This window comes from Clarias gariepinus, chromosome 6 (genome assembly GCF_024256425.1).
Source record: "Clarias gariepinus isolate MV-2021 ecotype Netherlands chromosome 6, CGAR_prim_01v2, whole genome shotgun sequence".
Taxonomy (NCBI): Eukaryota; Metazoa; Chordata; class Actinopteri; order Siluriformes; family Clariidae; genus Clarias; species Clarias gariepinus.
The window spans coordinates 28078931-28094115 of NC_071105.1; the positions used below are offsets into that span (position 1 = coordinate 28078931).

General features: G+C 36.6%; 1 protein-coding gene across 1 annotated transcript in view; it reads left to right on the forward strand.

Annotated features, from left to right (window-relative positions):
* mmp24 (matrix metallopeptidase 24) overlaps window positions 1-15185 on the forward strand; it is a 40620-nt gene that overhangs the window by 15622 nt on the left and 9813 nt on the right. Inside the window, exons 2-5 of the mRNA XM_053498699.1 lie at window positions 334-482; window positions 2713-2820; window positions 8222-8526; window positions 14642-14803. Of these exons, the coding sequence (XP_053354674.1) occupies window positions 334-482; window positions 2713-2820; window positions 8222-8526; window positions 14642-14803 (724 nt within the window). The remainder of the gene's footprint in view (window positions 1-333; window positions 483-2712; window positions 2821-8221; window positions 8527-14641; window positions 14804-15185) is intronic.

Sequence of the window (15185 nt, forward strand, 5' to 3'; positions counted from 1 at the left end):
GCACAGGTATATTCCAGGACTCAGGAACTGCAATTATTAAATAAATAAGTTGTTCTCTGTAATTAAAGCTAAACCCAGACATCTTAACTATATATTAGAGTTATTTTTATAGAATTAGTTAGTCAGAATTAGTTTTTTTTAATCAGACACTGTATTTTGTAAAAACTCAATTATCTGTAAGCATTTTGTGTAATATTAATTCTATTAAATTATTTTTGCCTATTCTTTTAATTCACTTTAAGTTTTACATCACAGGCCATTGTCTTTCGGTAAAAAAAAATTGTTATCGCTGGAGTATGGCAAAATTTGATCATGTTCCTCCTCTCTGCGCAGACCTGGTTGAAGAACTATGGCTACTTACTCCCACATGACATCCGGACGTCAGACTTGCGTTCAGAGAAAGCCATGCAATCAGCAGTTGCTGCTATGCAGCGGTTCTATGGAATCCCTGTGACTGGAGAACTTGACCAAACTACTATAGAGTGAGTACTTACACAGATAAACATGGACACTTTTTTTTTCAAGGATATTTCAGTGCCGTAAATCTGTACTGACTCTGTTCTTTTTTTGTGTGTAAACCATGTTGTGCATGGCTATTTGCCATGGCTATTGCTTGACCATTGCTTGTCAGAAAAAATAAAACAATAAAACCATAATGAAATTAAAATTATAAATATGACATAATTTAAAAATAAAGCCTAAGATTCCAAGTTTTATAAGGATTTTTACTTTGACCACTTTCTGTCTAGGTAATTGTATATTACTCACCAGCCATTTCATTAGGTACATCTGTTTAACTGCTTGTTAATACAAATACCCAATCAGCCAATAGCATGGCAGCACCCCAATGAATTCAGGCATGTAAAAATAGTCTAGATTATCTGCTGAAAAATGAAAGCTGATTTAAGTGATTTTGAATGTGGTATGGTTGTTTAGGGCTGAAACGATTCCTCGAGTAATTCGATTAAAAAAAAGGAATCGAGGCAAAATCTTCTGCCTCGAAGCTTCTTTTAATTAATTTTAAAAGCTTGCATTATGGTTTTGCGCAATTATTTGTATGGCATGACACAGCGCGCTTCCGGATGCAAGCCGCCAGTAAACACCGACGAAGATTTTATCCAATTACTTGATTAATCGATTACATTTTTGGTAGAATACTCGATTACAAAAACATTCCATAGCTACAGAGCTAGTTAAACAATATGGTTGTTGGTGCCAGGCGGACTGCCCTAAAAAATTTCCAAACTGCCAATCTGCTGGGATTTTTATGTAAAACCAACTCTTGCCTTTACAGAGAATTTTCTTGAATAGAGAGAAGCAGTTCTCTTAGTAAAAATGCCTTGTTGATGCCAGTGGTCAGAGGAGATTGGCCAGACTGGTTTGAGCTGATAGAAAGGCAACAATCAAATAACATAATATTACAACCGAAGTGTCCCAAACACTGTAGCCATGGGCTACAGAAGCAGAAGACTATATCAGGTGCCATAGATGTTAACTAAGAGCAGGAAACTGAGGCTACAATTCACATGGGCTCAACAAAATTAAACAATAGAGTATTGGAAAACATGGCCTTGTTTGATGAGTCTTGATTTCTGCAGTGACATACTGTACACATGGTATGGTCAGAATTTGGTTTAAACAACATGCAAGCATGTATCCTTTCCTCCTTTCTATCAATAGTTCAGGCTGGTGGCGGTGTAATGGTGTGGAGGATATTTCTTGGCACACTTTGGACCCCTTAATCCTACCTAAAAAAGTGTTTAAATGCCACAGCCTACCAGAGTATTGTTGCTGACCAAGTCCATTCCTTTATGACCGCAGAATAATGTGTCATGTCACAAAGATAAAAATCTTGTCAAACTGGAGTCTTGAACATGACAATGAGTTTACTGTACTGACATGGCCTCCAAAGACACCATATTTTAATCCAATAGAGCACATTTGGGATGTGGTGGAATGAACGATTCACTTCATGGATGTGCAACTGACACATCGCAGCAACTGATGGCTGCCATCCTGTCAATATGAACCAAAATCTCTAAGCACCTTGTTGAATCTATGCCATAAACAATCAAGGCAGTTCTATTTTTATTAATAAAAATACTACTATATAAATTATATATATATTTTTTTATTCTATTTTTCAGATTTTCTCCCCTAATTTAGTAGTATCCAATTCCACCCCGTCACTGGAGGCCCCCACATTAAGCATCTACCGCCAATCAGTCGGGAGGGCCCCAGACCGAGCCCTGTGTTTCCTCCGATCCAAAATCTTTGGAAAGCTCGGCCAATCAGCTCTCTAGGCCAACAGCTGTGAGAGGTTAACAGCATCACCCGGGGTTCAAACCAGCGATCTCCGGATGATAGAGCGAGCGCTTTACCACTGCGCCACTCAGAGGCAATTAAGGCATTAGATTAAAGCAAAAGCATTTCAACCCAGTACAAATTCTATGTGGAGAGGGGAATAGCAGAACGCACTGCACAGGAAGGGGTTGGTGTAGTGTTCTCTGTGGAGCTAGGATATGTAGAGAAATTCCAGGGCAGGAATGCTAGTTGACATCTTCAGGAGTGCAGGAACGTAGTTAGCATTCAAGGTGGTGTCAGTTGTGGCACAGCCAAGACCACCCTCACAACATCTAGTGTGGGCAAAATGTGAAAGTCCTTGCATATAGTGATTACTATGGAAGAAAGTAATTTGTTGTTTTTGTTTAGATGGATGAAAAAACCTCGGTGTGGGGTTCCTGATCACCCTCAACGGAGAAGAAATAAGCGGTATGCTCTCACTGGTCAAAAATGGAGGGACAAAAAAATTACATACAGGTACAAGTACCGTTTCATTGCATGTCATCTTTGGATTAGACGTGGCTATAATTTGAACCGTTTTAAAAGTATCCATTTGGCACCTGTATCATGTGAAAGAGTGAAATGTATCATGATAGGACGGGAAATGCAGGATCAACATGAGTCTGGGTGTAAGTGTGTGTGTGTGTGTGTGCACTTGTGTGTGCATGTAGGTGTGTCTGTGTGTGTGTGTGTGCATGCGCTTGTGTGTGAGAGAGATTGAGAAAGAGAGAGAGAAAAATTCTGTTCTGCAGTCATCTGTACCTTTAACTGTACTTTGAGCCTTTGTGCTGTTGCCAAATCTATATTTGGAGAAACCTGGTGAATTAGATCTTGGAGAGCAGTCAGACAAAGATGAGTAATATAAAGAGAGAGCGAGAGGTCCATTCCCCATTTTGCACTTAACCATAAAGTGCTTTTTTATTCAGTTAGGTTCTCTTAAATGTCTAATTTTCTAATTGTTAAATTATTCTCCTAAATGTTGCATCTTGTATCATATTATAGTATCATCAGAATCAGAAAGAGCTTATATTGCCTGGTAGGTTTGCACATACAAGGATGAAAGAACAATGGTAACCTATCCTGAAGGTTACATTATACTATCATTATAGTATGATAAATGTTACCTTATGGAAAAGGCCCTGCTAAGAAGCTTATAGTACAATAACTCACTGATCCCGTTTTATATTCATGCCTACTAATGCTTTTGCATTGTTCTTTAAATAAACTTTTTTAAAGAGTGTGTACAGAGTGGCCTCTTATTCTGGATGCACAGGCAAAAGATGGCTCTCAAAACAAACAAAAGATTTTACATCATTTGCTTCCGCGCTTTGGTCCTCGCATAGTCAAACCGCATAGGTGAGATAGGGGTATAACAGCAGGAATAACAGGGAGGTGTTATCAGGGATGGGCTTGTAGGATGACTTTTAAACACACACTAACAGATTGGGCATTACTGCTGTTTGGCTCAGGGATTACATAAATTGTCTGAATAACGGTAAATATAAAATGGTCAATAAAATGGCTGACCTAACACGTTAGATTACTCTTTACTTTGTAACGCGTTACACCCAGCACTGCTTATAAATCTATACTTTTAAGTCACCAATTAAATGTAACAGAGGAGGTAGATTTGTCTAAAAATATTATCACATATATCAATATGAAGACATATAGCAAACGGAATAAATGCTCTATTGACTAATATCACTTTATAAGGATAAATATCCTTAAATAAAAACAATAAATGAGACACATTATACCAAAGTATCTTTTGAAACTAATTTTAATATCATATGGATTACAATTGATATTGTATTGGTGCAGATTGCTTGTGTGAAACTAAACTAAATATTTAACACTTTAGTAATGTGTTCACACTCCTTGCGGTGTTTTGTTTTCTTGGTGGTTTCTTGCCTTTGCATTTTGGCAGACACTATTGTTCCCACTTTGTCTGTTGTGTTATGTCCAGTAGTTACATAAAATTGGTTTTGAATTTTTAGAGCAAACAAAACAAAACAGCTAACAAAATGTCATTAGTATCTTAGTATACAGGGGACATCAAAATTAAAGAACAACCTACAATTTCATTTTCAAGGTCACTGCTTAGTCCTATTTAAAAAAAAAAAAGAAAACACTTTCAGATACCTCCCAGTTATTGGTGTTAATGTAGCTTCTGGCGCTAATTTCTTTAATTATTTGATAAATCCTGAATAACTGTCAGCCTAACTGTACTAGTTTTTACGTTTTCACTGCCTTTGCAAAATGGTGAGCTGTTCTAAAATGACTAAAACCTTCCAGCAGTAGGTTGTCCATATGAACGTTAAAATGAAGACCCTTTCAGTCATAGCAAAAGAAGTTGAATTTTCCAAATCTCTGATTTCTAGAATATTGCATCTTCACAATGTCACAACCTTCAAGGCACAGGATAGTGCGGAGAATCTCGTTGGGCAATCGGTTCAACACGGTTCAACTCTGTCTCGTCATACAGTGTTTTGAGGTTTAAGATAATTTGGATTGAAAACCCACTCTTCAGTGACCAAATCTCTCATTAGCAAAAAGAATTAGAAAGACTAGTAATGTCTTGTGGCCGCAGATGTACTAAATCACTTCTCACTAATTGTTGACTGTTGTAACTTTCAAACATTTTTGCTGTAATTGTTCTCTGTACTACAGTCATTGTTGTTCTCTAATTTTGATCATTGTGTTTTCTACAAAATTAAGTTGTTTTTGTTGAAGTGCCTTGGTTATTTTGTAAAACACTGTTCTATTAGTATGGTATAGCCATAACAAAAAATCCTTTTAATGTTGAGCAATGAAGACTACTGTACATTATACCTGAAAATGTCAAGTCATTCTCTAATAAAAAAAAACGACTGTGGGGACATTGAAAGCTTGGATTGTGACTAATGCAGTTTGCGAGTGTTCTGCAAGATAAGCAAAGATTTTTAATAAATTTTGACTTGAAAAACGAGCAAATCTTGGTTTATGAGTATCATGTACTTGTCAGGCTCACTAGAGGGCATGATGAATCTAATTGCAGTGAAAAATCTCCTTGGGAATTTATTTTAAGTTGCTTAGAAATTAACCTTGAAATGGACTGTGAGGCTGACGCTGGAGTTTTAATAACGTGCTGTGCGTGGCAGTGATTTTAGCATCGAGTGGGGGGAGCTGTGTGGGCGGAGAGAGAGCTGTGACGGCTCTGTGTGCCACGGGAGTCGTGCAGGAATGCGGAAGCACGAGGAGCCGGCGAGAGAGCCTTGTGTGTGGCGTGGCTCGTGCAGAGATGCGGAAGCGCACAGAGCCGGCGAGAGAGCTTTGTGGGCGGCATGGCTCGTGCAGAAATGCGGAAGCACGGAGAGCCGGCGAGAGCGAGAAGAAACTTCACAGGTTTGGTTGCTGGTTTCACAGAATTCACTTGGGGGTTTAGAGCCAAAAGGAAATAGAGAGTCCGTGATTGGAGTTTTTACTCGTAACATTCAGTGGTGGAAAAAATTCTGTGAACAGTTTGCTAACGTGGAAATCCGAGACGTGAGGTCGAAAAAACAAAGCGTGGTTGGTAATGAGAAAACTGAGCATAGAAAGATTGCTGGAAAATTGAGAGGTAAGGAGAGCTCACAATAATCTGGCGACGTGACGGTGACAGAGTGCGGTTTAAATAGGTAAGGGGGATGATTGGTGATAGCGCACAGGTGTGTGGAGAATGGAAAGTGAGGCGGTGAGATGTAAGGGGTCGTTAGGAACGTGGAACAGTTCATATGATCATGGCGGAGCTATAGCTTGATGGGTCATGACAGTATCACGCACAGTATTGCGTTTCTTGTTTTGAGCGTCACATGATCACAACCGAGCCAACGTTTTTTTTCTCTCTTGTGCTGCGGAATTGTGAGTAATCGTCTCCCGTGCTGGGTCTTAGTTTGCCCTTACTGATATAATCAACATCGGTGCATGCGTGTACTGTTTACTATACTGTGTATAATACTGTGACCATGTGTGTGTGTGTGTGTGTGTGTGTGTGTGTGTGTAAAACATATTTTATTTTGTTTTTGTAAGCGCGTGTGTACAGTAGGGCTGCAACAACAAATCAAATTAATCAATAAAAATTAATTACTAAAAGAGTTGACAATGGATTTTATAATCAATTTATTGTGTCGCGCGACGCTAAGACATTTTGCTATTAAAAAAACAAACACTTGGTTTCGCGCACTGATGCTAGCAGAGTTTGGTGCCTCATAGACAGGGCGGAGAAAAAATAAATTAAAAAAGTGAGCAGAAGTAGAGGAAAGATACATGGCAGAGGCAGAGAAATTCGTAATCGGGTAATCGCCTCCCCTGCTGGGTCTTAGTGCGCGTCTCTTAGTGGTATAATCAATTCAATTCAATTATTATTATTTGTATAGCGCTTTTAACAATTGTCATTGTCGCAAAGCAGCTTAAAAGATTTGTATGGAATCTGTATGGAATGTGAGTGTGCATATGTGAGTGTGCATGAATCAAAATGGTCAGATAAACCCTGATGAGCAAGCCAAGGGCGACGGTGGCAAGGAAAAACTCCCTGAGATGGTAATAGGAAGAAACCTTGAGAGGAACCAGACTCAACAGGGAACCCATCTTTATTTGGGTGAAACAGAAAGCAGGAATTAATCTGCATTCATACTGTGTGTAAGGTGGCAGCCAGTTCAGCTATAACAGTTGATGTTAATTTATGTTAATATAGAGTCCAGGTAGTTATTGGAGACTGAGGTAGACTGCAGTGTGGGTGTCTGTGTGCCCGCGCGTCATTGGACACCGTGCCACATACACAGACACACAGACCCCTCCTACTTTCGCCTTTACAGACACACACACGGACATACACACTTTTTCTTTCTGCTCTACACAGAGACACTGCTCTGTTGTGATTCTTCTCAAAGGTAAAGTACATGTTAATTTTTTTATTTTTACTTAATCGGGTGTGATTAAAGAGAATGGAATGAATAATTTGAGTTTACATTATTTCTTATGGGAAAATAGAATTTGGTTTACGAGTGGTTTGGAATATCAGCCCGCTTCTGGAATAAATTATGCTCGTATTTCAAGATTCCACTGTACGTATATATTCGGCAGATGTAAAGCATACATGCGTATGTTTTTTTGTGTTAGTCCATTTTTATTTTATTTTATCATTATAACAGCTCAAGGAGCAACATGTTTGTGCACTTTTTAAATATTTCAGTTCTAGTTTTGGTTTGGAAATGAATGCTTTTCTTGTTTTTTGTTTTTATCCAATTTATTGATACATCGGAAAAAAAAAATCGACAGATTAATCGATTATTAAAATAATCGTTAGTTGCAGCCCTAGTGTACAGTGCGCGTGTACTGTTTCTCATAACACACGTGTGTGCACGCATGTAAAGCAAAAGGAAGTCTCATTAGAAGATTAAAAATCCATTTTCTCCCTCAGCCTGTCGTTATGTGTGCCGCACACGTGCTGGTTCTCACACACACACACACACACACACACACACACACACACACACACACTCTCTCTCGCCTTTAGTGTGTGTGTGTGTGTGTGTGTGTATAGTTTGGAATACGAGCTTGCTTCCAGAACAAATTATGCTTGTAATTCAAGGTTCCACTGTATATGCAATATTTCTGTGCACCCACAGGTTATATATTAAAGCACTTTGTACCTATAGGATTAAAATTAAATTTACTTTAATTTTATTTTTAATTTAACACATTTTAGTAATTTATTGACAAATTTGTTTATATTTTGTTTTATCTGACGTTCAGTGGTTGCTTTGGTAGTGTATTGTAGAATCAGAGATGCTCATTTACTCAAAATTATGTAGTATGTACTTAATATTTTCCTTCTTTTTTTTTCTATTCTCTTCAGCATACACAACTTTACCCCTAAGGTGGGTGAAAAGGACACACAGAGGGCAATCCGGCAGGCGTTTGATGTGTGGCAGACGGTTACCCCACTGACCTTTCAGGAAGTGGCCTACTCTGAGATAAAGAAAGAGGGCAAGGAGGCCGACATCATGATCTTCTTTGCCTCAGGGTTTCATGGTGATAGTTCTCCATTTGATGGAGAGGGAGGGTTTTTAGCCCATGCCTATTTCCCTGGCCCTGGAATCGGAGGGGACACACACTTTGACTCTGATGAGCCTTGGACGTTAGGCAATACTAACCATGATGGTAAATGAGCTAGCAGTGTAATACTTGTCATATGACGATTGTTTTTACTCTATGAGCACTTTTATTTACTTTTATTTGTCAATGCCTTATGCATTGCCTTAATGCACTTAATCTTTTTTAAGTATTAAAGGGGCCATCAAATAAAAAAAAATTATTTTATTAAGTATAGTACATACTGTTTTTTCATTAGTTGTTACTTACCCACATGCTGACGATGTACACACAAATGCTATACCTGTAGTGAGAATTACAGTGATAACTTTAGAAAATAGAGAGCACTGCTTCGAGGCTGTGATGTCATCATACTGTAGGTATTCAACAATATGATCGACAGCGATGAATATAGGAGTTCAACAGAAAACATATTGGATTTAGAAAACGATAGCCGTTTAAAGCGAAAGCAATGTGGAGGCAGTTCCATATGATTCAACCCAATTACTAGGCATGTTTTAGATGATGTAAGGTGAGAAAATGGCAAGGTGAAACCTCACAAACTCAGTTGTGTTTGCAATACTGACTGGTAATCTTCACAATTAGCATCATGGCAAAATATTTCATTATTTACACATATTCCCTTTCGAGATTATTAGCATGTGTTTTTGCCAACTTAATAATGTTGTACATTTGTGTATACACACATGCTTTTGGATGTGATATGTACAACCAAGTGTACAGTGTGGGTGCAAAAGTGGGTGCAGTATACATTCTTTGAAAAAGGAGATTTTGACAACGTGTCTAAGAGACTCTGGTACATCAGTGTTGGACATCTGGACATTACTTCCGAACAATGTTGGGACTGCGTTGTCCATCAGTGCTGGCATGCAATCGAGTTTCCACTTTGTTCGCGTAAGTGTAAGTGTGAAATACGCTAGCTCGAAGTGAGACGAACATACCAAATGTGAACTTGCAGCACTATCCTTGGAAAGACCACTTCGCCCACACTGTGCAATCACTGTTCCTGTGAATTGGATGGATTAAATCCATTGCTTGCAAGTTGAGCGTCATTTAGGAAAGTATGTAGGTTTATATCAAGGGATGAATGTAATTTTAAATTCTTTTCAGTACTACCACAACCCTTAGTGCTTCACATCCTTCAAAAAAAAAAATTTCAATATTTAATAAATAAAACCTAAAAGTGCACGTCCCAGAATAAAAAAAATCATATACACACTTTTAACGGGTGCTGTGTTTAGGTAGTAAACAGTCACGTACAGTCATCAGAGAATTCATGTCAGAGCTGCTGTCTTTCTTATAATAAAACAGAATATCATAAAACATCATAACTTATTCTGCTGCACATTTTATACATAGAAGGTCTTTTAACAAACGTCTGCCTGCCGAAACCAACCAGCACTGGATATCCATCAGGTGCAGATGCTTATGCACAAGTTAATTAGCCACAATGACAGATCAAAACTGATCAGAGGCCATTTATAATGATTTAGATGTTTTTATTATGGGGACAAAGTATTGTTCAAGATAACATTAGCAGATGTATTTTTCTGTTGAAAGTGCTAACATGACTGATTTTTAATATAGGTTTTAGGTTTTTAGGCTTCTACCCTCTTTCCGATACTGAATATCACCACTGAATTTTTACGCAGTCATAATTATAAGGAAAATACACCCTATTGTTTCAATACAGTTTTATTAAATATGGAATATAGCAGACCGTATACTGTATGGCAAATGGTAATTGGAATTGCTGAAATGTGATTGTGGATTTATGACTGATATAAAGCTGTTCATCGGCGTGCGTGAACCTGCGGCTCGTACTTTCACTTTACAAAAGGCAGCGTTTTTATCAAAAGGCTGATAAACGTGTGCAATTTATCGATAAAATGCAGACATATTCCACCAGAAAGTCATCACCCCTAGCAATAATGCAGATCAAACATAATACATCCGTCCATAAATAAAAAGGAATATTTAAGCAAATATGCAAAATGTAATTTAAACATTACAGATTAAAACAAGAAAAGTACAGTAGGCGTGCTGAGCTACAGTTCATTGTGATGCAGACAAAAGGTCTAGGAAGAAAACAGGTTACGTTATTTTACAAAATCTAAATATATTTAGTAAATTTATGAATTACACTCAAAGTATCAAATCCAACTATGAAGTCTGATTTTATTGATAGTATTAAACATTTTATTACTATTTATGTTTGTTTCTATTTATTATTTCTTTATTCTATTATTTTTTGTTTTGTTGCAAAATACATTTTAGGCAGAGACGTCTGCTCGGTCTTGTTAAATTGTTTTAAACCCCTCAACTCCCCCATCAGCGAAACCGGTTTGATAACCTCACACCTATCGTGAATTAAAGGTGATAAGAGGGATTACAGTAACTGGGGTTCTGTGTGGGTTTACCTCGGAGCGCGCTGTCGCGTTGTATTCAGATAATAGACTGAAACCAAATCATGTTTGCTTTAGCATTGAAAACAATATTGTATTAGGCTAACTTTATTAAAGATTATTTACTTTTGTATTTTTTGTTGTATTTCATCTTTTTGCACACGCGCGGGCATCTTTAAATTTCAACAGAAAATAATAGTGGGCTGGTAGGCACGTTATTATTCAAATAAATTAAACGGCTAAATGAAGTTAAAAATACACAATAAATTAATAATTGCATTTGCTTTACATTTGCACATTCCTATGTAAATAGCTTTTTCATTGTATATACTACCATATCATATATTTGTGTCTAATCCTGTTTTATTTATATTTTACATCACATGCAGTCTGTAATTTACTTGCGATTGTACTTTTAAAATGTGAATAGGGCACTAGTGGCTCAGTGGTAGGTGTTTCACCCGCCATGCAGAAAGCCCGGGTTCCATTCCCAGCCAGTGCCCAAACCCCAGCCACTGGATGCAGTGCCGGAGGGTTGTGTCAGGAAGGGCATCCGGCGTAAAACCTGTGTAGTGCGGACTGGGTATTCCGCTGTGGCAACACCTTGCCGGGAGCAGCTGAAAGACCAACAACAAGCACTTTTAAAATGTAACCTCCGTATCTACAGTATAAGCATATCTAACTACTTCAGCAGTGAATGAGAATATTGGCCGGTCTGGCTTTCAGATAAAGTTTTGATTTGATATAATTTTATTATATAATTTTATTATTCACCTTTCAATCAGGATAGTTGTGAATTTATCAAACTGTATGCACTGTTGGCAAATACTGTATGGGGGGTTTTATATAAATTAAGAAGACAGAGCGGACATCTCTGCCTAAAATAGATTTAAAAAATAAAAATGATTAATGATAACAATTAAATCAGACTTAATAGTCGGATTTGATACTTTTCTTTTTATTTACTGTATGGACAATCGTACTATGCTTTCTCTATAATATTCTTTCTTATGACTTGAATAAATCGGCTCACATTGGAGCACACTGGCATGTTGGAATAGCCAGCGTTTATCTAGCGAGTAGCCTATATATTTGTGTTTGTTGTATTTCTGGTTATGTCTGCATTTTTATCGATAAATCGCACGTATTTATCATCCTTTTGATCAAAACGCTGCCTTTTGTTACGTAAGTAAAAGTGCGAGCCGCGGGTTTATACACGCCGATGCATAAATTTTAGATGAATTTTAAAGCATCTTTATTAGACCTAAATATTCATTTTTATTTATGGCCAGGTGTACGAAGTAAAGACCTGTTGGGTCTTTACGTGTGTTCTTAATAACCAGATCTATAACAGTGGAAATTAATACCAAGTTTACAAATTATATTAACTAGACAAGGAATATGCAGAGAAAAAACAATGGGTCTAAAGTGTAACTTTGTGGAACACCAAACTTTGATACTGTATGTGTTGACAATGAGTCAAATAATACCTGGGCCAGGGGAGGGCTGTTCTCATAAATCCTACAACATTTTTCAATCTACCCATTTGAATATTATCAGTGGTGTACAAAAAGAAATCATGTGATAATAGAAGCAAAAAGATATTGCTCAGGATTGCTCAGGATAAGATACAATTTCTGCCTAATTTAGTCATATCCGAAGACTATCACATATTTCCCCCTGAACCATGTAACGCCTGCCAACTCACTCACGCAATGCTGGGGGTGGAAAATATTTGGGGATAGGGGGACTTTTGAAAATATAGTGTATATGACTCTAAGAGATTTCTTTATCTATGCAGCTGGATAAATTTAGCTGTTGACTTATGTATTTTTCTGCTACATAGTACTGTAACTCACTTTAAGGAATTTTAGCACAGAGTTAGCTATCAATAAATGTTAATTTTGTCAGCTATTTTTAATTTTAGTATTAGTCCCAGGATAAATGTCCCTGTTAGTTTTTATCATATTTAGTCAATCTTATCCTATCCTTTTTGTTTAGTCAAGTTTTAGTCGACTACAAGTCAGAGCAACCTACAAGTATTTTAGTCTAATTTTAGTCAAAGGAACCTTTAAGTATTTTAGTCTAATTTTAGTCAATAAAAACACAACATTTTAGCAACAAGATTCTAATGAATAAACCCTACCGTCTAGTTTAGCCAAAACAATTTTTTTTTTACTTTTTTACCACATATTTATCATAACTTTAAATATGTATTTTTTCATCTTCTGTTTTTAGCTGATTAGATGGGTAAAAACTAATATGATCAACTGATGCATGTCCAATACTCTTTTTTAACTATAAAAACAGTTGGAGCAGTATGGACAATACAGTGTTTTAAAACAAAAATTTTTTATAGGAATTTACACATTTGGAATGTTGTGAGAATAGCTCATTTGAGTCACAATCATTTGTTAACCTATTAGCTTAATGGGTTTGGCAACAGAGGCTGTAAACCTACCTATTTCTTTATTCTATTATTTTTTGTTTTGTTGCAAAATACATTTTAGGCAGAGACGTCTGCTCAGTCTTGTTAAATTGTTTTAAACCCCTTAACTTTGCGAACTCCCCCATCAGCGAATCCGGTTTGATAACCTCACACCTATCGTGAATGAAAGGTGATAAGAGGGATTACAGTAACTGGGGTTCTGTGTGGGTTTACCTCGGAGCGCGCTGTTGCGTTGTATTCAGATAATAGACTGAAACCAAATCATGTTTGCTTCAGCATTGAAAACAATATTGTATTAGGCTAACTTTATTAAAGATTATTTATTTTTGTATTTTTTGTTGTATTTCATCTTTTTGCACACGCGTCTTTAAATTTTAACAGAAAATAATAGTGGGCTGGTAGGCACGTTATTATTCAAATAAATTAAACGGCTGAATGAAGTTAAAAATACACAATAAATTAATAATTGCATTTGCTTTACATTTGCACATTCATATGTAAATAGCTTTTTCATTGTATATACTACCATATCATATATTTGTGTCTAATACTGTTTTATTCATTGAGATATTTATGGTAAAAATGTGTTGATGTGTCTTTTCAAGTTTGTGGCATTTTTCCCAGCAATTGTCTTCCCACACTGTTTCCCCTCTGATACTACAAATCAGTTTATTTTTCCTGGTTTATTAATAAAGAAAATAGGCCCAAATATCGGCACTTCTCTTGTGTGTGAATAATACTGCTGTCATCCTGAAGAGTTAAAGATGACTGAGCTTGTAACATCCCATCACTGTAACCGGGAAAATACTGCTGCTTATGCCATAATGAATGTACAACGTACTGCAGCAGATTTTAACAAAAATACATGTAGACGAAAATAAAGACAGTTGTTTTATTAGTTTTTTAAACCACATTTTATTTTATTTTATTTTTTGTTAACAATATCGCATGCTGCTTAAGTTACTGTCCCTGTTTATTAATATCCGTGATGCCTCATCTTAGTCGTAGGAAAAGATTTCGTCAAGGAATATTTTTGTCATTATTTTTGTTGACGAAATTAACACTACTAGCAATACCTGCAGTATCATGCATACACACTGGAGTGTTTTAAATTTAGGGTTATGAGAAGGTTTTATTTTTTGAGATAACTGTGAAATCAATAATTTCTGGAAATGTTGACTCATAATTCATGAGATTTAGATAAAGAAAAATACTTCTTAGGATTAGGGTTGTTCCTGTTACACTATATCCAAGATAATCATTGGTGCAACACAGATGTTTTGTAACTTTGACTTCTGGTCCTTTTTAGGTAATGACCTTTTTCTGGTGGCAGTACATGAGTTGGGCCATGCATTGGGTCTGGAACATTCTAATGACCCGAGTGCTATCATGGCCCCCTTCTACCAATACATGGACACACAAAACTTCAAACTGCCACTAGATGACCTTCAAGGCATCCAGAAAATATATGGTATATTAATCTTTAATTTTAGTTTAGCATTAATAAGGACTGGTGTACATAATATTTAGGTAAATATCCTGCAAAAGAATAGTGCTGAAAATGGCATAATTACATAATAATATGATAGGTAATTGGAAATTAAGATGAAATAGACTAAATGTGAAATGTATATGGTGAAAAGTAGGTTGACTATATGAACAGTTTAGCAGCAAAACTAGAAAAACTTTATTTTATGACCTGCAGTCTGTGTTTGATCATCCTGGACAAGACAATTTCTGTCATGTTCCTCTGTTATGAGTTTAATTATTAAGTCTACTGTACATTGATTATGACTTTTTATTTTCACTGTTTGGTCACTCTGATGTGAACTTTATTAAACACATTGTTTTTA